The sequence below is a fragment of the Cheilinus undulatus genome, linkage group 24, assembly GCF_018320785.1.
Source record: "Cheilinus undulatus linkage group 24, ASM1832078v1, whole genome shotgun sequence".
Taxonomy (NCBI): domain Eukaryota; kingdom Metazoa; phylum Chordata; class Actinopteri; order Labriformes; family Labridae; genus Cheilinus; species Cheilinus undulatus.
In genome coordinates this window covers 11769056-11795579 of record NC_054888.1, presented here as the reverse complement: position 1 = coordinate 11795579, position 26524 = coordinate 11769056, and the positions used below count along the sequence as shown (strand labels likewise).

The 26524-nt window shown below is 38.1% G+C and overlaps 2 protein-coding genes across 8 annotated transcripts; one reads left to right on the top strand and one right to left on the bottom strand.

Annotated features, from left to right (window-relative positions):
* The first annotated feature begins 2830 nt into the window (after window positions 1-2830).
* Window positions 2831-14422, top strand: slc19a1 (solute carrier family 19 member 1). 6 transcript variants are annotated; one of them, XM_041781585.1, is made up of 7 exons: window positions 2831-2967; window positions 4083-4145; window positions 4251-4683; window positions 7595-8360; window positions 10000-10192; window positions 12418-12559; window positions 12669-14422. In XM_041781585.1, the coding sequence occupies exons 3-7, from the start codon at window positions 4405-4407 to the stop codon at window positions 12867-12869; spliced, it is 1581 nt and encodes a 526-aa protein (XP_041637519.1). In that variant the 5' UTR covers window positions 2831-2967; window positions 4083-4145; window positions 4251-4404; the 3' UTR covers window positions 12870-14422. The 6 variants fall into 6 exon arrangements, with proteins under 6 accessions (XP_041637519.1, XP_041637522.1, XP_041637520.1 ...); XM_041781588.1 differs by having other exon boundaries at window positions 4238-4683; XM_041781586.1 differs by lacking the exon at window positions 2831-2967 and adding an exon at window positions 2976-3437.
* A 3113-nt stretch (window positions 14423-17535) lies between these two features.
* Window positions 17536-24557, bottom strand: LOC121506209 (carcinoembryonic antigen-related cell adhesion molecule 1-like). 2 transcript variants are annotated; one of them, XM_041781895.1, is made up of 11 exons: window positions 24245-24557; window positions 22368-22511; window positions 22116-22241; window positions 21865-22013; window positions 21569-21662; window positions 21354-21473; window positions 21235-21255; window positions 21106-21126; window positions 20956-20979; window positions 18838-18897; window positions 17536-18748 (listed from the first exon to the last, which is right to left on the bottom strand). In XM_041781895.1, the coding sequence occupies exons 1-11, from the start codon at window positions 24318-24320 to the stop codon at window positions 18729-18731; spliced, it is 855 nt and encodes a 284-aa protein (XP_041637829.1). In that variant the 5' UTR covers window positions 24321-24557; the 3' UTR covers window positions 17536-18728. The 2 variants fall into 2 exon arrangements, with proteins under 2 accessions (XP_041637829.1, XP_041637830.1); XM_041781896.1 differs by having other exon boundaries at window positions 21354-21470; window positions 24245-24550.
* Window positions 24558-26524: the final 1967 nt, after the last annotated feature.

The following is a 26524-nucleotide window of genomic DNA, read 5'->3' as shown; positions in this document are numbered from 1 at the left end:
TATATCTAGCTGGGCATGAAGGACACAATTAAAGTCTCCGCCTAATATCAGCTTGTAGGACTTAAGGTCTGGCAGAATTGAACAAAAATTAACAAAGAATTGTGCATTGTCCCAGTTTGGTCCATAAATGTTGGCCAATATTAATGGTGTATTAAAAAGTTTACCAACTACTACAATATATCTTCCATTAGCATCTGATATTATTTCAGAATGCTCAAACGGGATTCCCTTCCTAATTAGAATTGCCGTTCCCCTGGCTTTATACTTAAAACATGAATGATATGTCTGTTCAACCCACTTGCAACTTAATCTTTTTTGGGCATTAATATTTAAATGTGTCTCCTGCAGCATTATTAGATCAGGTTTTAATGATTTCAGATGACTGAATCTTTTACTCCATTTAACCATATTATTCAGCCCTTTAACGTTCCAGCTAATAAACGAAATTGCTCCTTGTTGCTTGTTTACATTATCCGGACTCATAATGTAACAATCTGAAAAATACTGATCCTGAGTCTTGGCTGTATCTTGGCACTTCTGTACTTGAGTCAAATCATAATCCACACATAAACCCCAAACAAAATCAACAAGGACATACAAATAAACATAGACACTCCCCTTACCACCATGGATTCCCGGGCTGGTCTTCCTTCGACTTGAGACTATCCTATCCTAGGCATATAACACGTCTAAACTACCTTGAACTCTGACATGAACTGCGCGTGGGTAGAACAAAATGTAAGAGGGCTTTCCTCTTAATATTACCATTACTGTATATGTGCTAGCACTTGTGCTGGTAAAAGGCTGATAACTCCCTTAACTCTTGCAGTTGGAGAATGTCATCAAAAAATAAAAAATAAATAAAATAAATTTAGTAAAATAGTAGTAATACTGATAATAATAATAACAAAAGTAAATAAAACAAGGAATAATAATGGTGGTAGTAGGACTAATTAGACAAAGGCATCAGCAGGAAAACATCAGGATTATAATGGCATATTTACTTTTAACTAAAACATTTTCTCAGACTAACCTGGCAGGGTAAAGGAAGACAGCTTTAACAAACAAACAAACTAACAAAAAATCCCCAGGCCATGATAAGGTGTCAACATAAAAAGGTCAATACCAGCATCTGATTATTACTCCCACCATCAGTCACGTGTGGCTGCAAAATATGCATAAATGTCCAACATGGAGCCTTGGTCCAAGTTTGTTTTTTGTTTTTTTTTAAACCACATTTTCATTTATTTGGCAACTTCAAATATCATTTAGTTTTGTCCATAATCCAAACATAAAGTGCATCCAACTGCAGCATAGTGATGTTTATCCTTCAGAGTACATATCAGCGTTTACAAACTACTGTAACATGCACACGCAGCACATATGATACCTGTCATGTCCCCGTACTAAATGTCACTCTCCCTCCGCCTCTCGTGGTTGCAGGTCGGTCTCAGTGTAGTGCTTCGCCTTGTTCGGATCCTCCAAAGATAACCTGCTCGCCAGCTGGGGCCGTGATCTTCAGTGTAGCTGGGTATGGCCGAATAGTCCGGGTAAATGAAGAAACGTTTGCCGTTGCGGGAGATGGGACCTGCATTCATGGCTTTACGAAGGACATCCACCTTCTCCTGGAAGTAATGGAACTTGATGACTATGGGCCTCGGTGCATCCTTCAGTAATTCAGCCACGGCTCTCTCTGCTCGTGTATTTCCAAATCCTTCCGCCACGCCAGTTAGTCTACAGTTATCTCGCCGCTGTCTGGACTCCAAGTCTTCGGTCTTACCTGCCAGACGGGTCATCTGTGTGGACAGCGTGTTGACTTTAGCCTCTAGTGCTATGACTCGGTTAGCTTGGCCGTTAGCCTCCTCCTGGAGATGATCGACACGAGTAAATGTGGCGTTTTCCTTCTGCGCTTCTTCGCGTAACTTCGTAATCTCTGAGCGAACATCTTGGTTCGCACACGCTGCTCTGTTTGCTTAATGGCGGCCCCGGCTCCGCTTCCGCGGCCGGATCAACATTGGGCGAGTCTGAGGCGTCTGGGCCTGGCTTCGCCTTCTGAGTTTTAGGCGTTATGAGCAACTTTGGACTCAAATTCCGACCAACAACACGGTTAACTTGAGTTGTTTTACACTTTGAGACACGTTTGCACCAGAGAGGACGGAAAGGAAAGGAGAATGATTAAATAAACGTTAATTCCAAGCAGAGCTCACTAAAACACGTCTTTAAATGTCTCTGCTCAGCCGCGCCCCCAACACTTGTCACCATGTTTTGAGCCTGGCTCTCAACGCCATCTCCAGCCCCAGGTTTTGAATCATCGGGCCAAAGGTTGAATCCTTAGTGCCTTATGTGCCTAAAACTTATGCTAAAGACTGTAAATATTTTAAGATTTAACAGTAGGCTTTTGGTAACAGTTTTGGAAAGGATAACTCAATAAAACAGCTAATGAACAATCAATATCACACATTCCACTCAAAAATGAAATAAAGTTGGAGTGATATAAAAGAAAAATTTTAAATTAGAAGATTTCTTTTGTTAGTACCTCAAAATGCCATTTAAAAATATTATGTAAAAGCGCATATTTAGATATAACGTACCCCTTTCTTTTAATAGTCTCATTTGTTAGAACCGTAGTGGTAGTAATATGATTCTTCCAGTAGATGGCGCGCTCGGACCAGGTTCAGACAGAACACGAGCCTGTAGTAACGGTTGTAGTGGTCTGCATCAGCTAAGGATATTCATTTATGAACTGTCCTTTATTTTCTTTACATGTTATAAATCAATGTCCGAACCCCACAATAAGAGTCAAGAAAAAAACAGTTTTCATTTAGTTCTGAAAACGTCAAAACAGCCAACGCTTTCCAAGCTTCGTCACGGAAGTCTACAGCCGAACTACGTTACCCAGAAGCCAGTGCGGCTACACAACAGACGATTTCCAAATTACGCTCTGCAGCTTCAGATGGAGCTCACGAGGTATGTGAGAGACACTCAATTTTGTGTTCCTGAAATTATATTTGAAGTTTTTGCACTGTCTTCAGATATCAGAACTAACTATTTTTGTCTGATTTTGTTCAAAAACACTTGTTTTTACAGATGTGTTTCTTATTAACGCTAACTAAAGCTACAGGAGTGTATTGTTTACAGACTTATAAACTAGCTTGTTTGCTAGCTGTGGCTGCAGACTGTATTGTTAACTGAGAGTGAAGTGGTTCGAGGCTCGGCTTGCGTAAAGGCATACACAAAAACAAACACGTCACGTTTAGCTCATTAGCAGCTAACGTGGCTCTCAGTTGAGTTGTTAGTTTTGGTGTGCTGGCTATGAAGCTCTGGCATGCTAACACTGAGTTACCCAATAGACTGACTGCTTTTGTAACTTGTTTGCTTTACCCTTAAAGTCTTAGCACGTAGTTCAGGCCACCTTATTAATTCAGAGGAAGCTAACTGTGAGTATATTTGTAAGTTTTGTTGTGTTATACTATTTATTAGAAAGAATTCAGGCTAAATTCTGAACCTTTTAAATTTAATGAAATGACTACTTACTACTAAGAGTTTCATGAAATGTTTGTTTTTATTTATTTATTGAATTTTATTGTTTTTCATGCTGATCTATTACCGCAACCTCATGTCACAACAATTCATATTTTGTCATGATTGCTTTTGAAGACTTTGTTGATGTTTCAATAAGTATTTGTGGTTATTTTAGTATAATTTTCTGATATAAAATGCAGCACATTCATGTATTTCTTTATATATGCAATTAATGCTTTTTTAATACAAAGGTTGTAGATGCACAAAAAATAGCTTTCTGTGATTAAAGTGACATGAGTGAAGCTACCAATGTTACAACCAAAATAAGCTATTAAAGGATAATCTATAATATTTTTGTTCTGAAGAAATGTTTTAAGTATGCATGTAAGTTGTCAGGATTTATTGAAAATCTAGCTGTTTTTGCCAGATTTGCTTATTTGTATAGCCTTATTGTTAGTCACAGTTTTTTTGCTTCCTGTGTAAATAACACATGCATGCTCTAATGTCAGCTGTATTGTCAATAACACCCTGACAAACTGACAACATTGTTATCTTCTCAGGTTAACAATGACATCAGACTCGGCTGTTGGATTGCCCACTGTCAGAAAATAAATGGAGCAAAGGTCAACATTTTCTCTTACATGCAAATGGCAACATGTAGCAATCTAACTAATGTGTCATCGCCCTGTTAAGTGATTCATTCTCACCATTTCAGTATTTCATTCTAGCATGGAGAGGCAGAAAAGCTGTGCAGAAGGAACAGTTTAATTGAAGCCCACTCTGCTGCGTTTTAAGTCTAAACAAATCCTCACATGGTGAACTGACCGAGTGAAAAAAAGCTACACTCTGCATCTCAGAGTGGTCCACAAACAAGCCGACACGATGGTGGAAGATGATACAGCCGGCAGTGCAGACAAGTCATTGGAGGAGATCGACTTGAAGGTACCTGCAGCTGAAGACGACGTACGACTTGAGGATGGAGACATCAGCATGGCTCAGTCTCCTCCTGAAGGCCCTGTGGAGGAAAAAAAGGAGCCCAGAAAGTGGAGGTGGGCTGTGATATTCTTGTGTTTCTACGGGTTTATGGCATCGGTAAAGCCTGGGGAGCCCTTCATTACACCGTATCTGCTCAGCCCTGAGAAGAACTTCACCCGGGAGCAGGTCAGTATGTGTCATCAGACTAATCGAATAGTTTTGTAACATTTTAATAGAAAACAATTCATGCAGTTCAGAGTAAAAGTTAACCACTAAGACTCTTTCATAAGCCGCTCTCCTCACAGTCAGACACTTATTACACAGCCGAAGTGAGGGGTGCCCTGTGGGGAGTTTGCTGATCCACCTTACTGGGGCCAAAGTTCACATTCCTGCAAAGTGGGTCAGTCAGTGTAATAGGCTTGTTGAGGTTTATAATCGTAGAATGGCTGCGATATTATCAGTGGACCACGATTTTTTTAAATACCATGGGATCAGTCATTTTTAAGCCTGTTCTCTGGTTACATCATCCGCTCATACAAGGAGCTTCCGTCTGCGGAATGACTCCCAACAAGGAGAAAATGCAAAATGTTATCAGAATTTCTTGGCCTGAGCAGTTGAGACTGTTAAAATTAACTACAACATCCAGAGCAGCAGCCAGGTGGATAAACTTTAAGGGACCAGGAGACATCACTGTCTCTCCTCTCTGCTCTCTGTCTGTATATGTGCCTAAAGTGCGCTCTGTGAGCTAGAGAGGAGCTGAGACACTCACCATGCCACTTCAGTACAGACACCTGCAGTTTCCTGCACATGTGTGTCGAGTTGTCGATACATTTCAGAGTTCTTTAGAGTGTAACGAATGTGAAACAGTCTGGAAATTACATCTGATTTCTCTTCATCACTGCCTCCTTTGCAACTACCAGCAGGCTTGGTCTTTCTTTCTCCTCTTCTTCGTCAGCTTCCACTGCATGCTCCTCTCTTTCCCTGTCTCTCTGCAACTTCCTTCGTTGAACAAGAGCCCACTGATTAACTAAACCACAGACAGACTGGAGAGTTTCAGCCCATTCAACACTGGTAGTATGTTGGGTGAAGTTGATCATTTACCCCATCCAGTTGTGTCTGGAGAAGTCTGATTTTGCTCAAGTTTTCTGCCTGTTCAGTATTAGTTTTTCCATTTCCCTGTTGCTTGGAGGGGGTTATTGATTTTGAGTCTCGACAATCAAAAAATCTCCCTCTATCCCACTTTCTCAGCTCAGTCACTTGTGGCCAACATTTGTCAACTCAGCTTTATTTATAAAGTACCTTTTATGCTTAAAAGCTTGCAGTGTCCAAGTGCTTCACAAAGAACAGATATGGAGGGAATAAAAACAAAAAGAAGACAAAAATGTATAAAATCTTTAAAGATTTATAAGAAGAAGAAATGATAAAATATTTTGAATATAAAATAGATATTAGTATGATGATACATACAAGAAAAAATAATTAAACACAGTTTTAAAAATCAAACATACACCCAACAACAAAAGTTAAGTGAAAAGTTGGATGAGCCCTAATGTAAAAACAGCTTTAAAATGCTGACCAAACATTGTAAAATCTCTCCACATTAAGATCTTGATTAAAAAAAAAGTACTTTACAACTCCAGTGATTTAAAAAAAAAAAAAAGTACAACGATCACATTTTGTCTACAAAAGCAGAAAATCAGAAGCTTATTAAAAGCAGATTTTATCATGGAGCTGTTGTGATTATTAAGTAAGTGGTCATGATGTAGGTAGCCTGTGTATATTATGTTATCACACTGATGTCTAAAGGTCTAGAGTTAATGACATATTAATTATTTACAGTTGCCCAGCAATTACAATTTTTTCAGCCTATTTGAAAGATAAGACTTTATATTGTAGGTGACATCAGCAGCTGTTCATGGTCAAGGCCATTTACTGTCAGAATAAGTGCTATGTGTGCAAGACAGAGAGGAACCTGACTTACTTTGACCTGTAGAGTTCTTACAATTGATTTCTCAGTTGAGCCAGAGATATCAGGCTTTATTGACTTGCCTGATTCCTTTTAAAGTTAAGCAATCATTAAAGTCCCCGTAAAGTGATGAGAAAGTCTTTATTTTAGGTTTGTTGTTTGATAGGCCACTGTGTTGCAAGCCAGCATGCCAAATTTGAGTTATGAAAAACATCTCCAAGTTTATAAAATTAAACTTCGAAATCATGAAAATGAGGCAGTAAAATCTGCTCTAGAATGTGGGCGTGTCAGTTGAATAAGCTGAAGCCACGCCCATTCTGGAGAAATACGATCCTCTCAGAGGCTTCTGATCAGAGTGCAGCTGCCTGGCTATCTGCAAGAGCAGAGACAGAAGTTGAGGATTAAATGTACTGTTTTCTGGCACAAATCTCCATTATGATAGTTAAAGTGAGTGATTCCCATCCTTCTTTCTTAAGCCCCCGTGACCCAGTTGGAAAAATTTAACATAAATTTAAATTGTTTTCATTGAGACTACCCCGACATGATATGCCTGCATACACTTTTTCTTGGCAGAAGATCTATGTGTAAACTATCCATTATTAAGACGCCTTATTAGGGCTGCTTCAGGAGAAAATTTAAAGAGGATTTGGTCATTTTTATTTTATTTTTTTAAATTTTTTTAAAGAAAAAAAGCTCTTATATATTTTGACTTTACACTGTTGTAAATTTAAATCTATGAGTTTCTAATGCCAAAATTTTAGTTTTTTTAACTCAGAAATTTCATGAATTTCTCATAAATTTGTGACCTTCAAACTCTGAAATCCTGATTTTGTTTTCTTGTAAATTTATAACTTTATCATCTCAAATGTTTTAATAAAAATTTTGCCTTTTATCTCAAAAATTTATGGATCCTCTTTTTAAACATCCTGGGATGGCCTTAATATACAGTCATTATGTTTGAAAATTTTATTTTTATAGAAGTTATGTTCATCAAATATGTGTATCAAAATGTGTATCATTTTTATACATGAGACACCAAAAAACTGCATTCATGATACTGTAATCTAGTCATTTAACTGTTATGAATTTACTGTTCTAATAGTGATGTAGTGACTGTCATTTATTTTTCAGGTGACCAATGAGATCGTTCCGGTGCTGACGTACTCCTACATGGCCGTGTTGGTGCCAGCCTTCCTCCTGACAGATTTTGTGCGCTACAAGCCCGTCCTGATAATCCAGGGTATCAGCCAGGTGGTCATCTGGCTCATCCTGCTTCTGGGCAGCAGCCTCCTCCAGATGCAGTTAATGGAGTTCTTCTACGGCATCACCATGGCGTGCCGTGTAGCCTACTCCTCCTACATCTTCTCCTTGGTCAGCCCGGCCCTCTACCAGCGTGTGGCTGGGTACTCGCGCTCCTCCGTGCTCTTAGGCGTGTTCACCAGCTCGGTCTTGGGACAGCTGTGCTTGTCTATGGGGAACATTACCTTCTTCACGCTCAACGCCATATCTTTGGGCTTTGTCAGCTTCGGTCTGCTGCTTTCTCTGTGTCTGCCGTGGCCGAAACGCTCACTGTTTTTCAACCGGAATCAGGAGCTGGCGGCGGCTAATAAATCAGAACTGGACAAAATGAACCCCAAAGAGAGCAGTGCACCCTCTGCAGGTCTTCTGTGCTCGTCGTCACGCTGGAAGGACTCCATGTTCGTTCAGATGCTGCTGGAGCTGAGGAACGTGGTGAAGATGTCCAACCTGAGGCTGTGGTCGCTGTGGTGGGTGTTCAACTCCACGGGGTACTACCTGGTGCTGTTCTACGTTCACATCCTGTGGAACAAAGTCTACCCGACAACAGAGACCAAGCATGTTTACAACGGGGCTGTGGAGGCAGCGTCTACTCTACTGAGTAAGGCAATCCTCAAAATCGAATCAATTATTTTAACTCTTTTTCCAGTTCATCTTCTACTGACTTCAGCTTGATTTCCTTTTTATAAACCTAAGTCAGCAAAAACTTTGGGAAATACTGTTGATAAAAATCAAATAGCATACAAATATGTCTAAATATGATTTAGGTTGTGCGTTCAATTCTTTAAACAAATGCAGGATAATCCATATTAAACTGACAAATAGGCAAATAATCTCTTAAATTATCACTGGACTTCTGCTGCCTTTACCTGTACTTGTTTTGAGGGAAAAAGTCAGGTCAAACTTTATGTAAATATCCCATTTAAAACCACAACACAGTGGTGTAGAGGTTTATTATTGAAATGAATATGAATGTAAAGAACAAAAAGCTACGGCCTCTAAAACTATCTTAATGTTTGAAAATGATTATTATCACAATTATTATCGGTACCGGCAGATATAAACATTTCTGCCGATCTTTGCAGCCAATATTTTGGATATAAAAATCTGCCTATCTCATCTGTAAATGTTTGCATACAAGCAGATACACTTGTAAAAAGTTTTAGACTAGACCAACAGACCTATGTCAGTGAAAGTCTTTTTCATTATTTATCATCATTCTTTATACTTTACAGTCTATTTTAGGGATTAAAATTTGTTAATTTTGTCATTCTCAATTTTTAAATTGCACATTTAAAGGGCTGAGGTTTTAGGCGCTAACTACATTTAAATATCCGTATCAATATTGTTCAAATTAATTTGTAAATATCAGCAAAAATCCAATATCGTGTGTCCTTAAAAGTAATCTCTGTAGGATTTTCTTAAAAACAACCAATAATTTCAACCTTTAGTACTTCTAAAAAAATTTGAGCATTTCAGCTTTAACTATAAATAATTTAGTTTGCCCTGCTGAGCATTGACTATGTCTAAAATCATTCATCAAATCAGAATATTCAACATCCTGTCCTCATCAAAACATCTCTCATCCACTGAGCCTTGGACAGTGGGTCCTCGGTAAAAGCTATAATGTGAGTGGTCATCTTATTTATTTTTATTCTCAATATCGCACAAAAACCCTCCATTTATGGACATGGACCCTAAAGTCTCAGAAAAAAGCATCAGATGTATAAGTAAACAAAAATGACACATGAATGTAAAGAATGACTCTACAGCCGAAGTTCAAAGGTCAATCCTCCACCTTTATGATGTCAATTGATTACATCACTATAGAGCTCAGGAGTTGCCCTTTAAATGGCTGTAAAGCAAAGATGGTAATAGCTTGCAGGTCATGTGCAAGCAATAAAAGTTACATAAAAATATAACCTTAAAGTAGCTCAAAGATAAGACTGGTCAGTGCTTCCTCTCAGTGATGTCTTGAGTATAACCCTGAATCATTTTAAAGTTATTGGTCGAGGAAACACAAATTTATACTCTAAAGTTGTTCTTTTGGTTGTGATTTGAAAAGTGAAAATGTGCTTGTATCAAAAGATTAAAAAAAAATTCAACAGAGCAATAAAAAAATGACTTTTTGAAAATCTAATCTTTGTAGTGATTGTTTTTTCGGCATTTTAGGAATGTCGATTTTAAAGCTGAACTTCCAGCAGCCTTGCAGGTCTTGACGAGTCCGTGTCTTCCCCCAGGTGCCTTGACTGCCTTCACTGCCGGCTTTGTGAAGATCCGTTGGAACGTCTGGTCCGAACTCGTCATCGGCGTCATCACGGCGGTGCAGGCCGGTCTGCTGCTCCTTATGAGACTCACAGACAGCATCTGGGTCTGCTATGTGGCCTACGTGATCTTCAGAGGCTTCTACCAATTTCTGGTTCCCATCGCTACGTGAGTGCCAAATAATGTAAACTCATCATTGAAGTCCTTCGAAACTCATCACCAGAAAGGCACCTTTTCTAGGGTGTTTGAGGTTATGGATGATTTTTTTGTCATTTTAAGTACCTGGAAAGTGGAGCTATACAATGCTTTCCACATTATTAAGCAAATGACATTTTTCTCTTATTTTCCGAAATATTAATGCAAATGACAGTCAGAGTATTTTTCAAGTCATCAGCCATTCGAACATAATTCAGATGTTTTTGAACAAACTTAATGATAACCGTTTTTTTTTTTTTTTTAAATAAAACCCCCAAAATGCACTTTTCCACATTATTAAGCAGGCCACAGGTTTTAAGCAATATGGGAAAGAAAAAGGATCTCTCTGCTGCTGAAAAGTGTCAAATAGTGTAATACCTTGGACAAGGAATGAAAACATTAGATAGTTCACAAAAAATTAATCGTGATCAACATACTGTGAAGAAATTTGTGGCTGATTCAGAGCTCAGACGGGTTCGTGCAGATAAAGGCATAATGAGGAAGGTTTCTGACAGACAAATTCATCAGATTAAGAGAGCAGATGCTAAACTGCCATTACAAAGCAGCGAACAGTTATTTGAAGCTGCTGGTGCATCTGGAGTCCCACCAACCTCAAGGTGTAGGATCCTCCAGAGGCTTGCAATCGTGTACAAACCTACTATTCGGCTGCCCTAACCAGTGCTCACAAGCAGAAACGGTTGCAGTGGGCCCAGAAATACATAAAGACTCATTTTCAAACAGTCTTGTTGACTGATGAGTGCTGAAGAACCCTGGATGGTCCAGATGGAGGAGTAGTGGATGGTTGGTGGATGGCCACTATGTCCCAGTAAGGCTGTGACGTCAGCAAGGAGGTGGCGGAGTCATGTTCTGGGTCAGATTCATGAGGAGAGAGCTGGTAGGTCCCGTTAGGGTCCCTGAAGGTGGGAAAATGACCTCGGCAAAGTATATAGAGATTCTGACTGACCACTTTCTTCCATGGTACAAAAAGAAGAGCAGTGCCTTCTGTAGCAAAATTGTCTTCATGCATGACAATGCACCATCTCATGCTGCAAAGAATACCTCTGTGTCATTGGCTGCTATGGGCATAAAAGGAGAGAAACTCATGGTGTGGCCCCCATCCTCCCCTGACCTCAACCGTGTTGAGAACTTTTGGAGCATCCTCACGCTAAAGATCTATGAGGGTGGGAGGCAGTTCACATCAAAACTGCTGTTCTGGGAGGCTATTCTGGCATTCTGCAAAAAAATTCATGCAGAAACTCTCCAAAAACTCACAAGTTCAATGGATGCAAGAATTTTGAGGTGATCTTAAAGAAGGGCTCCAATGTTAGCATGGAACTTGGCCTGTTAAGATGTTGTTACACACCATCCCGCAACCTTCGATCTTCAGACACTGGCCTACTTTCCATGCCCAAAACCAAACTCCGAACTTATGGAGACAGAGCCTTCAGTGCTGCAGCTCCCACCCTCTGGAACACACTTCCTACAGACATTTGTAGCGCTCCATCTCTGGACACTTTCAAAAAACGTCTCAAGCACCACCTGTTCACCACAGCCTACAGTCTTCACTAAACCACCCCTTACACTCATCCTACCCCTCACATAGTTTGTCCATGTATATGTGTTCCTGTAAAGCGTACTTGGGTTTCTTGAAAGGCGCTATATAAATTCAAGATATTATTATTATTATTATTGTTATTTTGATTGAAATAGCTTTTGATTTCAGTAAATATGACCTCTTAATGCTGTAAATTAAAAAAAATAGCCATTTTCAGTTCTTTACAACCTATAAAATGTTTTAAAACTCTGTATAATGTATAATCTATGTAACTTAATAATGTGGAAAGGTGCATTTTGGGGTTTTTATTTTAAAAAAAAATAACGGTTATCATTATGAAGTTTGTTCAAAACATTTGAATTATGCTCGAATAGCTGATGACTTGAAAAATACTCTCTCATTTGCATTAATATTTTGGAAAATAAGAGAAAAATGTCATTTGCTTAATAATGTGGAAAGTGGTGTAATGCAGATGTGACTATGGGGGTAGTTTGTTTCTATTGTACGCTTTAAAAAACTGACTAGTTGCATATGCAAGTTATCTAATTGTAGCTTTGTCTTCTAGTTGAGTTATTTTGAATTTGCTTAAACGGTAGCATCATGCTCATGTATCTGCCCTGTGCTGATTATGTTATCACCACAGTTTCCAGATCGCCTCGTCTCTCAGCAAGGAGCTCTGTGCCCTCGTGTTTGGCATTAACACCTTCCTTGGGACCATCCTTAAGAGCATAATCAACCTGATATTTATAGACAAGAGAGGCCTGGGTCTGGATGTGCACTCTCAGGTAAAAGCAGTCATTTTAAGAACCAAATTTTATTTGAAAAGGGTAAAATGATTATTACACTAGTAAATGCAGGTGTGTTGTTTCATTAAATTAAAATTTTCTCTCACAGTTCCTGGTGTACTTCGTCTACTTCACCATCCTCACCGTCGTCTACTTGATCTGTGCTGCTTACGTTATCATCCGTCACTTCAGAAACCGGCCGAGGGAAGAGGCCGGGGCAGACGAGCAGGCCACATCCACCGAGCTCTGCCCTGTGGCTTCAAATTCAGAGGCAGAACGTTTGTCCAATGGCAAAACTGCTAAAGCATAATGACAAGATGGGAGTTCTCATCGTCTTCTTAGCAGAATTTGAACTCTTGGATGAGACTTCAGTCTTTAAAGTGCCTCTTCTGCTACCTAAAGCTGCTACACTAAGTCAGACAGGCTGCAGGCATTTATGTCTGACTATTGGGAGTTTTTGTCTGCCAGAATTGACACAAATGGAGGAGCAAAATTCTCCTTTTAGTTTATAAAAAGCAGTACGTCTATGATGCTTTTGTATTATCTTAAACAGAGAGGGGGCATTTATGTAAGGGCAGGACTGAGTTTTTTTGTTTGTTTGTTTGTTTGTTTGTTTTTTACATACAAGGAGTTTGCACCTGCATGTGCAATGACACTTGAACGGTGCTTTTCCGCTACATGGCACTGGCTTGGCTTGACCCTACATGACTCAATTTGATTTTTATTTTTGGTATCAATTCTAGCGAGCTGAGCAGATACTAAATTGTGACCTGAGAGACACTGCGGACTGTAGAGTGGTTCAGGTGTCCGAAAGTTGAAATCAACCCCCTTGCAGTTTTGGTTTAATAACTTCCTAAACTCAACAAACAAAACAAAATTGTCTCCTTTCTGTGAAAAAAAAAAAGCTGCCGACCAAGAACAAGGGACTCCTCAATATTAACCAGACTGTACTTTAATGGACAAAAGAGTGCCTCGTAACAAAAACAGTTGATTTGAGCTGATAGCACATGTGGAAAAGCTCCATAAAGTCCATCATTATCAGTCTGCATATTCAGCTTAACACTCCTGTTGTACCTGATGTTACAGTTCCATTTTAAGTGCCGTTTAAAGGAAGAAATGGACCACATTAGCTTTTTATGTTGAGTCTTTCTAGTATTGATAATCACAACTTTTTGTAGACAACTCAGAGACACTGGCTGCTTTTACCCAGCCTGTTTATTTAAAGCTGTTAACTGCAGATTTCATGCAGTGTGATATGATTATATTGTCGCTGTTATTCTGCTCTTTGTAATGTAAGAGCAGTAGTTTCAGAGTAATTTAAATCATCTTTATTTTGTGCTGAATATGTAGGGAAATCCCAAGAAATGTGTTCACACAAATACACTGTATTCATTTATCAAATCATGCCTCACTTGATTTGTACAAAGTCTGATATTTGTTTTAATGTTTAATTTACAGCCATACAGCAATGATCAATAGTCTTGCTGCTTATTAGTACCAATGGTGTTCATGTTTTCTGGCATTCAAGTACATAAAAGGGCTTCTGTTCTGTTTTTTTCATATGTTGAAAACCTTGACATATTTGTCTTGAACATAGGATCACAGTGTTACTCCATACAACCATAGTGTGTTTTTTTGTCTATATGCTGCTGAAACATGCTGGGATGGTCCATAGATTCAGACTATCCTTAGTTTTTACTTGCATTATACTTACATTAAGAATGTATAGGTATTTTTTAAACTGATTGAAATGGCTGAGAAATGAAATAACTGTGAAGCTGTCTGAATAATGTTAAAACAAGTAAAACACTGCCTGTAATCTGATGTTTATTTTTTATTCACAAATAAAATTTGATGGTTCGACCTCTTTGATCTTTTATTGCTGAATTTATCATACTTAGTCTCTTTGAGATGATCGCAACTTTAACATTTTTTAGCACTAGAATCAAAAAGTAACCGAATATTATCTAGTATCTGCCTTTTCAACATGAGTGATCACTAAATGTTGCAGATGAGTTTGCGAAGAGTTGGGCTCCATGTGTATCTCTTGTTTGTTTTTGTCTTGATACTAGATGTTGCACTCCACTTTCATTGTTTATTGAGGGTTTAATACATTTAATCATAAGATGTTCCTAACGGGCAGCTCAATTTTCTAATAAGGTAAACACTGCATAAGTATATCGACAAGCAGTGAAATAACCTCTTTAGTCTCCTTTTGATGTTGGTAGAAAAACACTTAGCAAACAGCTTACAAAAAAAGGTGGGGGCCCTCACTCATAGTCATGGCTAAGATTAGCATTAATGTGGACGTGCATGTCTGCACAATAAAAAAGAAAAACAAAGAAAAAACAATGCCAATTCTTTCACAATTAAAATTATATAATAAAAAGGTAAAATTTACTACTTCTATCTCATATTTGTGCCTATTTTTCCATATATTTTGGATTTTTATCTCATTTTTACAACTTTATACCACGAGTTTGACTTGTTTGTGATAATTACAACTTAAGTTGGAATTTTGACTGTTAGGCCAAGATTTACTACTTTCTATCTCATAATTAGGCCCTTTTCTCTCAAATATTTGTCTTTTTCAACTAAGATTTTTGAATTCTATCTAGTAGTTATGATTTTTTTAGTGCCAAAACTTTGACTTTTAGTTATAATTATGACTTTAGTTGGAATAATGACAACGAAAACTTGATATGCTACTTGCTATCTCATAAATTGGCCATTTTTCTCACATACTTGACTATTAGATTAAATATTTTGATTTTATCTAATTTTTCAGACTTTCAATGCCGCAAGTTTGACTTTTTTGTTATAATTATGACTTTATGGTGCATTCTTTTTATCTTTAAAGTTGGGAATTCCAAGATGCTACTAGTATTTGGTATCCTGAATGACATATTTAGCTCAGGTGTGCTGTCATTCCCATTCCCAACATCTAACTTCCCCGATAAACTAATATTTTTACATTGATCTTTTAGCTCTACTGTTTTTCTGTCTTTCTAACAGCTGAAAATGACTTTCAAACATTAGCTAGCTAACGCTAAGCCTTACTGTTGCTGTGTTGTGTGTATGCTAGCTTTGTGTCAGTTAGCTAGCATTTAAAATATTAGCTTTTATCTCTGCTTGGTTCTTTTGTTAAAATTAGCAACAGTTACCGTTCAAATTTAAGTATATTTATATATTTTGTCTAGTTAGAACACAAATGAACATTAAAAGTAACATGTCAAAATAGCTTTGTGTAAGTTAGCTAGCATTTAAAATATTAGCTTTTATCTCTGCCTGATACTATTGTAAATTTTAGCAACAGTTACTGTTCAAATTAAAGTATATTTACATATTTTGTCTAGTTAGAACACAAACAAATGAATATTAAATGTAACATGTCAAAATAGAGTTAGAGACCAGATTTTAAAGGTTTGTTGATGTGGTTTGTTTGACCAGCTGCTCACAGCATGAAAATTAAAGCGTCCTTTTGAGAGCTCGTTTGTTTTTCTGCATTTTATTTGTAGAGGGAGGCCCGTCTGTTATTCTGAGCTGTTTCTACAGCTGACAGAGCCCTCTGGGAGAAACTGGGCCTTTGGAAACTTTTCTTTTCTACATTCAAATTTAAAAATACACAAAACTTTGAGAAAATATAGAGTAAAAAACGCTGTTGAACTGTCAGTGGATTTGCCCTTCAGCCTTGATGTCCTTCGTGTAAACAATGACACAGCAGTTCATGTAGATGGTCACTCATTCACTCTTTCATTTAAATCTATGGAAGCCCAGTTAGAACACTTAAAAAGAAAAAAATCTTAACGTTAGTTAATTATATATTAATAATAATAATATAAATAATATTTTTAAGTCATTAATATAAGATTAAAAGTCAAAATTATAAGAATTGATATTTAGATTATGACATATAGTCTTATAATGAGAAAAGTTAGGGAATAAAATGTCTATTTGCCCTTGTTTGCCAGTTCTTTGACACTTTCAACCCATTTTTCCAGTTTTGTGGAACTCTTTTGCCACTTGTGGCTAATTGTGTTGGTTCTTTTGCCACTTTTTGGCCTAATTTGCCTCTTCAAACCCTATTTCATACATCTTTTTACAACTTTTAACCCATTTTGATACTCCCCCCCCCATTTGTCCCATTTTTGCTTTTTGCCCACTTTTGTTGCTCCTTTTTTCACCTTTTGCCCTATTTTTACACATCTTTTTCCCCAATTTTAACCCAGTTTTGAAACTTTTTGCCCTATTCTGCCACTTTTTCAGTTACTTTTAAAAACCTTTTGCCCTTTTTTTCTACTCCTTTATATCACCTTAATCCCATTTTTGCAGCTTTTTGCCCATATTCGCTACTCCGTTTCTTCCTTTTTGCTTACTGATCCACATCTTACCCAGTTTTCTGCCATATGCCCATTCCTGCCACTTATTTTTGCCACTATTCCCCCATTTGTTTTCACTTTCTTAATTATATCTTAAGTTTTCTTCGTTTCTTCTCTTTATGTTGTGACATCCCTACATTTGTGAACATTATGGCTCAGCTATGAAGTCTGGTATTACTTTCCTAATTCTTCAGTGTGCCCATCCACGATTTTGCTTACCCCATCGGGCCCCAGAAAGCTCCCCCCCCCCCCCATTGACTGTGGCACAAAAAACTTGATACTAATGTTGGTGGTGCGTAAGAGATAAGCTCCTCCAGATCAGATGGGCAAAAACTGGGCTAAATAATCTGATAATGTTATGATATTCACATAACTTTTCTTTACATATGGTGTTAACACATGATTGTTTTAATATAAAAAATTTAAATTATTATTTTTTTACTTTTTGACATGCAGTACAAGTCTTACATGAAGGACATATTCACAGCTAAACTCAGTGGCAGTGATATATGCCTGTTGGCTGCCCTCTTGTGGTTGAACAATTTCTTTCAAAGTGGTAATGCATAAGACCATTTAAATATGAAACACTTATTTTAATGCTTGATAATGTGAGTTTTTATTTGATAGAGACCATCAGAAAACATATACAGTACATTAAATGAATATTTCTACATTCTTCAAATCCTCCTGTAGGTCACATCTCAAATAAAACACAAAAATGGGAGAAAGTAAATATAAGAGCACATTGTTTAAAAAAAAGGCACTTTGGCACATCTGTAGCTGCTAAAACAAGTGTAAAAAGCAATAAAACTCCTCACTTAACGTGACAAAGTTAAGAATGGGCTCTTTAAGAGTAGAGGTCTGTTGAAAAGTGAAAAGTAAAGTGCAAGGAAGTGTTGAAAATCCACAAAACAAAGTTTTTTTTAACCTAGTTATTCAGGCTTTAAAGCTATGAGAAGAATAAAAACTGTATGTGAGTAACAAAAACTAACATTTGTCATAAAAGTAGTGACTGATTGACCTTGTTCGAGCTTAAAAATGTTAAAACACTTGCTACAAACACACAAATCTGCTTCTGAGGGTTCAGCAGTAAACTCGTGTACAATGAGCTGATTGTTGGCAGAGCTGGCAGCCCACGCCGCACAATGGCGTCCCTTTTCTCTGCTCTATTATCTGCCCAGTTCCTCATCACACGGTCCAAGCTGCAGGAATCCACGCCAGACGTGCTTTAAATCACAAGTCTTCCTCTGCTGGGGGAGTTTAATGAGACCGAGGTGCCAGGTACAGACAGGAAAGACTTGCTTAGGAGTTTCCTGGTATTGTCTTAACTGTGAGGCCTCTCGATGCCTCTTTGAAAAACGTAACAGACACGATCTTCAAGTCTAAAATCTTCTCCATGTGTCAGTGCTTTATCACATTTTGACTTATTTCTCTCTGCCTTATCAAGATAATACTAAAACTTCCCTTCTTGGTGTCTTTTAGAACTTGTTAAAATGTTTAACTTAGAGGAATCCCTTTTGTATGAATCCAGCATTTAAGTCTTTAAATGTCTTAAATTTATCAAACCTATTTCAGTGCCTTCGTTTTAGTGCTTTGTCTTCAAAAACCACTAAAATGTATCTCTCAAAATAAGGGAGTTTTGAGGGATCTTCAATTCTATATCTTGTGTAACTGCAGAGCAGACTGATCCAGACGTGTACGTCCTTTTTTTGTTCATTGGTTTCTCCTTTCACTTTCTCCATGGGGCATAAAACCAGACAAGTCCTGACTCGTAGTCCTGGTTTGGCTGCTTATGCCATTGGTGTGTCTTCTAAAAAACATGAAAAACCAAAGGAGAAGGGTTAAGACACTCTGAAAAGCAAAATTTACTGAGTTCATCTTTTTTCTGTTGTGGATTACCGTCTGTTTTTTCCCTGGCTTGGTGAGAGGTGGTGCCGTTTGATTCTGCAGCATCTCTCGCTGTATGGAATTAAATACATGAACGTAAATCAGCTTTTTCCCCTCCATAATAGGAAATAAGGTGGCTGGAAGGTGTCAGATGACTGTGAATCCAAAATGCTTTGCACTAACAGAAAATTCAAATGCAAAGAGCTACAACATCAAAACATACAGCTGCAACATGACGGCAAGTAGTCATGTGGAAGTCAGATGGGCACGTGTGTTTTTCCAAAAGGATGTATGAAAGACAGAAAACAATCAAATAAACTATGGTTCTGATTAATGCTGGATCATTTTACAAGCTTCTAAAGCAGCAAGTCACTTTCCAGGGGGGTTTGAGGGTTCAAAAGACCCCTTCTTGCACCCAAAGGTCCAGAGTTTAAGTCATTTTTTAGAATAATAAATGTGATCCTACTTCTAAAAAAGACGACCAATAATTTATAACGAATTTATCAAAAAAAATATAACCAAACAGAAGCTCTTGTATTGCTAAAAGCTCTCCTTTTGTGATTGCCCTTCTCTTAATGATTATGTGAAGAATTTGTGCAACTGACCCAACAAATGCATGGGGCAGTTTTCTCATTTTGCTTTGGTTGCACCACCTATGCACAAGTTCAAATGAAGCATACTTTGAACATTAACTAACTCACCAACATTTAGGATTTCAACATAGGTGTAAGTTATAAGGTTAGAGGTGTAAAGTCCTCTGTAAAATATAGCTCCCATATTTGCAAAAACAACAAGAGAATAGATCTCCAACCAGGTTGTTCAGGCTAAGTCACACCTCTGTAATAAAGTAAAATACACAGCAAAATTCACAGTTTTAATTAAACTCACAAAGAGTTAAATCTGACACTTAAAGTGTCTATATTGATCACACTACATCAAGTTAAACTATACTGTTAAAAGCCTTAAATTTTTTACAATATGACAAAGTTGTAGTAAGTCTTGAAATTTGTAGCAAGGCGGGTCTCCTATGACAAGAACAAAGCAGAGAGTCAGCCTCATAGCAAGGTAACACCTGAAGTCACAGGCAAAACTCTAACTCAGTGAATAGCTTTACTCATGGTGCAAAATCAAATACAACCCACCAGGTATATGAGTAAAAGATTCCCAGCAGGGATCACTGTACAACAGCAACATCCAAACCCAACTAAACAAACATCTAGACACTGCCCAAGGGTATGATGGGAACTCCGTCTACATACACCCCAGATTTGAGATGGCAAAGGACAGAGCTTAGATAAACTAACTCCTTACAGATATCATCTGAGATATGGACATTCCTGTTTTGGGATGTGAGTCATCCTCTCTTTGTGCTACTGTGTAGTCAACAGAGTTGGAAAAAGTACAACGGTAGGTTTAAGTACAGTCAGGTGGAGTACATGGAGTTTGCAGGTTACGCTTTAATTTCCCATGTTAAAATCATCTCATGTTATTGAGAAGTCCTGATAGTACAGGCTGTAAAATCAAAATGTCAGATTTTATATACACTTTTGGTGCTGTTTAACAGCAGTAATCATAGGTTTTTTTCATCTGTTAGCCTATTTAGAAACAATTAGACATGAGAGGAATCTCTGTGAACACTGTATTTAAATTCTTATCACTGATTAGCCAAGTTAAGTGAAAATGTCCTAACTGGAATAATATTTTCATTTGAATGTTACGCTCTGCTACTTAAGCTGAACATTACGTCTCTGTGGCGCCAACAGACACAACTTAAGCTGCAATTTAATGAGTTTCAGCGTATGGTTTAGTGTGGACTTTATGTCAGAACTTGTGCATATTTGGTGCAACAGGCTGCTGCTCTTGCTCCAAATGCAGTCCTCTAATTTGAACCTCATAATCCATTTTAAAAATGAGGAAAAATGCAAAAAGGTCATATTTTTGGGAACAGAACCCTCATTTTCACTAGACATTGACAGCACTAATAGCTGCAGTTGTTTGCATTTGGGTTCCAGCTTTTTTCATTCATCTTTTCTGTTGATGCTTAAAGTGTTTTGAATGTGCAGTCATTTAACCCCTCCTGGCCTCTGTCAGAAAAAAGTAGAGGAAACAGAAGCGAGGGTTGACACTTACGAGTTGTATCCTTCCTCCAGAAGTCTGTTGAGGAAAGCGACAGGAATGTATGCAAACAGAAAACAGAGCAGAGAAGAAGTCTGTTATTAAATTTGCTTTGTTTCAAAAGCATGAATGTGTTCAACAGAGGAGGTGGCATGGATCACTGACCTGCTTCCCATGGCATGGATGCTGCAGGAAAAAGTCATAGGAAAATGCATGTAATTGTATTTTTTTAATGCATGTGTTGCTATATGGAGTTATGATATAGTTTATCTACAGAAGGCCATTCTGTCTTACCTTTTTGGAAGAACCACATCCCTGAGGAAATGCAGGGAGACATAATAAAACATAAATAATGTGAACCATCTGCTTGAAATTATGTCATTAGTAAGTCTTGCTATGTCACGATTTCTTACCTGCTTTCCACCTGTGAATGAGCACGGTAAGCAGCACGGCGGACAGCAGACAGATAAAGACTGTGACTCCTGTGGAAATGTTCACATTTCCTGAGGTTTCACCACTTTCACCACTATCTTCTGTAAGAAGACAAGAATCAGGAACAATTGGGCTTAAAGAGACACTTCCTCTTGTGTCCTCTTCACAGAAGCGTGCTGGAGAGATAATCACTCACCTTTGAAGAACGGGTTGAAGACGGGGTCACTGCTCTCTTGACTGACAGGATTCTGCATCTCACAGCTGAAGTCTTTGAAACTGGAGCTGCCCTCCTATACACAGTCAGTTAAGCATTAAAAATACAATACTGATTTTTTTCCTTTGCCAGGTCTTGGATGATTATCTACAACTTTTCATTGTACATACTCTTGTCAGATAATTGCCATTTGTATTGCATTAGAAAAAGCAAAGCAAGAGAGAATACCTTAAACAAACCGCCCCTCATCATCATCACATGGTAAAGAATCACCGTACCCTTGAAACACTTGTCTCCCTCTCTGTAGCTCCAAAGTTCCACTTGTAGTTCACCGGTTCGGCTCCTGTTGTGTTTCCACTACAGAGCAAGGCGCAGCCTGCTCCTCCTGTTTCACAGCCTTTCATAACGGAAGGTTTAGGGACTGGAACTGTTGTTTGTAACAAAAACAGACAGAAACAGGCTGTTATATGGCATGGAAACCCTGACCAGCTTTCATTTCCTAGTTGACATGTGGCTTTGTGACTCTTACAGAGGACAATGAGATTCGTTGAACCAGCTTTCATGTTATTGATTTCTGCTTTGTATGATCCTTTGTCATCTTTTGTCAGTTCTGTGATTGTCAACTCTCCACTGGAGATGTTCAGGCTGCCACGTACTTTAGAAACAAAGCAAAGGTTAGGGCAAATTAAAAAGTTGCTATCCATTATAAACCTCTCATATTTCCATCAAAAAGACACCATAAAAATCAGCTAAACTCGACTTATGTAACATCTGAACAGACCGTAGACATCAGCTTCGGTGTCAGGTGCATCCCAGTGAGCGGCGAGGTTTCCATCACGTTTCCACACTATATTGACGATGGGCTCAGATGTAGGAATTGGTTTGAGGATGACGTCATCGCCCACTTTCTTATACAGCACATCACCTGCAAGGATGAAAAAAAAAAACACCTTATTATCAGCTCTTTTTACTTGACCAAGACTTAAAAACTTACTGTCTTGATTAAAGCTGCATTTTTAAAGCTCTTTGAGAGTGAAATTTTCCTTTCTGAGAATATACACAAAAGATCTGTTTCCTGCATGTGTATTTGACCAATCACGCCACAGCTTATTAGCATCAAACTCTGTGACAGTGTCAGGATGTGGAAGTGGGACACAATTGCGGACCCGGGTTTCTTAAAGTTATCCCAGAAGGATAACCACTAAAATCGCAAGCGGTATTTAGGAAAGGGAAGGGAAAGAACCCAAATTGGTAGCACCCAGAACTAAGAATCTCCCCAACTAAATAAATACTGAGAAAAGAGAACAAAACCACCGCTGCCTAGCAGCTGACTAGAAACAAAGCTCTAAGGGGAAAGAAAAGCCTCCTCCAATGAAACACTAAGGTCACCAGACTAGTGTAAAATAAAGCAAAAGGACTGGGCAAAGGCCTCCAGAACTAAACCACTTCAGCTGGTAAATCCCAGATAATATACTCAGGCAAGTTGTCAGTTATGTTTGTGCAAACTCTCACTAAAACACAGGAAAACACAAAGAGATGCGCTCACTAGCTCTGAAGGTGAGGTAATGAGTCAGCACTGAGAGCTGAAAACCAGGAGTATAAGTAGGCTTTCCACACCTGGCCACAATCAGGAGCCATCAGCTCACACACACCTGGCACTGCACTGATTGATCACACTCAGTAAGAACCCTGTGTGATCTCCCTCACAGACAGACATCAAGAGGGCTCCAAAATATGTAGCTAAAATATCTCAATCGCCCCCTTGTGGCTGGCTTCAGTAAAGGTTATAAGTATATAAGAGGTGACAAGTACTATATATTGCTTCACTGTTAAAAGCTTAACATTCATATTTAAAAGAAATCATATTTTTACAAGAATATGTTAATTCAGACAAACAGTTCATTTAAGTTTAGTTTATTTCAATGTCCAATTCCAAAAAATACTTGAACGTGTTATCTTTTTTAATTTTGTCCGGATAATTCATACTAATCTTGCCATATTTAAGCAATATCAAACGAGAGAAAGTGATGTACAGCTATAATGAGAGTTATAACATTAACTAATGCAGAAAAAGGTCTGTTTTTATGTTAATTTTGTGTAAATTATTAAGAAAAACTTGTCTGACGCGGAGTAATACCGGTTGTGAAAAGTCCTAGGGATGTTATACTCAATATCGGCACTCATGGAATGCTTCTTGTCCAATCAGAATGCTCAGTTGGAGGTAGCCGTTACATTTAAACGTTCAGTTTCAATTGCTTACTTTCCTTTACACCTTTATTTTTATTCCATTGATGATAAGCTGTTTTGGATAGTAAGTGCTACCGTTCACTTACACTTAAATATACTAGATATACTTATGTTTTAAGTGTGTTTATCAGAATACAGACCAATCCTGCGACGTTCCTCCATTATTATTATGTTATTCTTGACATTAGCATGTTCGTGCTCTCATACAGCAGCGCCCATCCCCTCTGTATACTTGACAGTAATAGCATCTGTTGCTGTACTTGTTTCATCATGCTGGTTTAAACTGGGTGGGGTCGTGAAATAAGCTACAATACTGTAGGACAGCCTGAACATCTACTTAAAACCAACAAAAGTAGCTTTAACCGCGTGGAAAACCAGAGCTAAAAGTTCGCTTAAAAGCAACAAACTCACCGGAGTCTGCGGACACAGCAGCCAGCAAAACAAACACCCAGCCGGGTACAATCATGGATGTCACAGACGGCCACATCTCCGTGCTTCTTGGTTGACTTACACGGTCGAAAACAAGCAGTAATGCTCTCCTCTTCTGTCTCTTAACATGTCACTGAGCTCTGTTTAAAAGCTAAGAACATTATAAGCTAATATAACAAGGCTAACTTACTAAAAGCGTGAGTTCATGTTGAGAGGCGGTGGTTGTTGCTCAAAGTGAAAGTCACCATGTTTCTAAAGGCTTACTCATGCTCCACCCCTTAATAAAACAGGGACCTAAGTCACCAAATACACAAAAATGGACTAAGACTTACAAAGAAAACCACACCATGTTTGTGATACCAGCGAATCAAAACCACAGATTCAGGGTTGCCAGGTCCGCGGTTTTCCCGCGGAACTGTGACGTATCTGCATACCCCTCAGAAAGTAGGTAGTTGCGCCCCTGTGTCTTGTGTATGAGTATCTGTAGCAGAAAAACTACTCTATTTACACTCAAGTACAACTAAAACAACCTGCAGAGAGGCAGGAAAACATGGAACATGGCACACAGACATACACGCCACCCACAGAAAAGCAGAATGTCTGCGGGAACTCAAGCAATATGTGCAGTATGGCAGAGGTTTTAAGTGTATCATTTTGAATTTCAGCAGTGGGCTGGTTTTGGGCTAGTTTTTATCAGCCATTGGGCTGGTTTTGGGCTTGTTTTTATCAGCCATTGGGCTGGTTTTGTCACACAGACCTGGCAACCCTGCACAGATTGCTTTGTGCAAAAGTGCATATTAAATAGTACTATTTTAAAATGGTACTCTTCCGCCGGCCAGAGGATGTAACTGCATTTTCCTTCATATTCTCCTGTCTGCTGTAGTTTCACTCCTTACAACTGATTCTTAACCTGTCCAACCTCAGGACCCACCAAAAACTCCCTCATGGAAAGTTATGACTCACAATACATATACATATTTGAACCATTTAATCATGTAGACCGTACATTTCTGAGGTCCAGTCTTACAGACTGTTCATCTCAAATATTGTATATCTCTACGAGGAACTGCTGTAATCTGCTGGTGCATCATATTTCCAGTTTGAGATTATTTTTAAGGTTTAACTTTATTCATAAAAGTCTGGCCCTTTTATTCATGAATAAGAACCATTTCATAAATACATCAGAAATAAAGATCAGAGGTGTAATTAGGGATTAAAAAATGTATAAATCCATTTTAGAAGTAGTTAGATGGTGACTCACTTTAGCTCTGTTAGCCTTAGCTAAAGCTAACATAGCTATGCTTGGTAGGTAATTAACATTACTACATAAGCCAGTCAGCTAAGTTAGTGTTAGCAAGGTGAGCTTTAGCAAATGTAGCTAAAGCTTACATTGCCACGTAGATCATGTCAGAACATAACTTACATTCCTACTTTGTAAGCTTAGCTTTAGCTATATAGCAGCATTATCTGTAGCTAAATTGGCTTCAACAATGTGAGCTTTAGCAAACATATCTATAGCTATGTAGCTGCATTATGTATAGCTAAATTAGCTTTAACAATGTGAGCTTTAGCAAACATCTATAGCTATGTAGCTGCATTATGTATAGCTAAATTAGCTTTAATAATGTGAGCTTTAGCAAACATATCTATAGCTATGTAGCTGCATTATGTATAGCTAAATTAGCTTTAACAATGTGAGCTTTAGCAAATGTAGCTAAAGCTTACATTGCCACGTAGATCATGTCAGAACATAACTTACATTCCTACTTTGTAAGCTTAGCTTTAGCTATATAGCAGCATTATCTGTAGCTAAATTGGCTTCAACAATGTGAGCTTTAGCAAACATATCTATAGCTATGTAGCTGCATTATGTATAGCTAAATTAGCTTTAACAATGTGAGCTTTAGCAAACATCTATAGCTATGTAGCTGCATTATGTATAGCTAAATTAGCTTTAACAATGTGAGCTTTAGCAAACATCTATAGCTATGTAGCTACATTATCTATAGTTGAATTAGCTTTAACAATGTGAGCTTTAGCAAACATCTGTAGCTATGTAGCTACATTATCTATAGCTAAATTAGCTTTAACAATGTGAGCTTTAGCAAACGTATCTACAGCTAACTTACCTAAGCACAAAACATAGATACGTAGCTGCTTTATGAGCTTTGCTTTAGCTCTGTTAGCGGCATAGCTCTGTTATCTATGTAGCTGACACAGCTAGCGGACTACATTTGCTGCATTAGTGTTATCAGGGACTGT

Coding starts and splice junctions, on each gene's coding strand:
- slc19a1 (XM_041781585.1), top strand. CDS start 4,405: ATGGTGGAAGATGATACAGCCGGCAGTGCAGACAAGTCATTGGAGGAG. Junction 10,193..12,417: donor TTTCTGGTTCCCATCGCTAC/GTGAGTGCCAAA, acceptor TTATCACCACAG/TTTCCAGATCGCCTCGTCTC. Junction 12,560..12,668: donor GTCTGGATGTGCACTCTCAG/GTAAAAGCAGTC, acceptor TTTCTCTCACAG/TTCCTGGTGTACTTCGTCTA.
- LOC121506209 (XM_041781895.1), bottom strand. CDS start 24,320: ATGTGGCCGTCTGTGACATCCATGATTGTACCCGGCTGGGTGTTTGTT. Junction 22,014..22,115: donor AACGAATCTCATTGTCCTCT/GTAAGAGTCACA, acceptor TACAAACAACAG/TTCCAGTCCCTAAACCTTCC. Junction 20,980..21,105: donor ATCCATGCCATGGGAAGCAG/GTCAGTGATCCA, acceptor TTTCCTCAACAG/ACTTCTGGAGGAAGGATACA.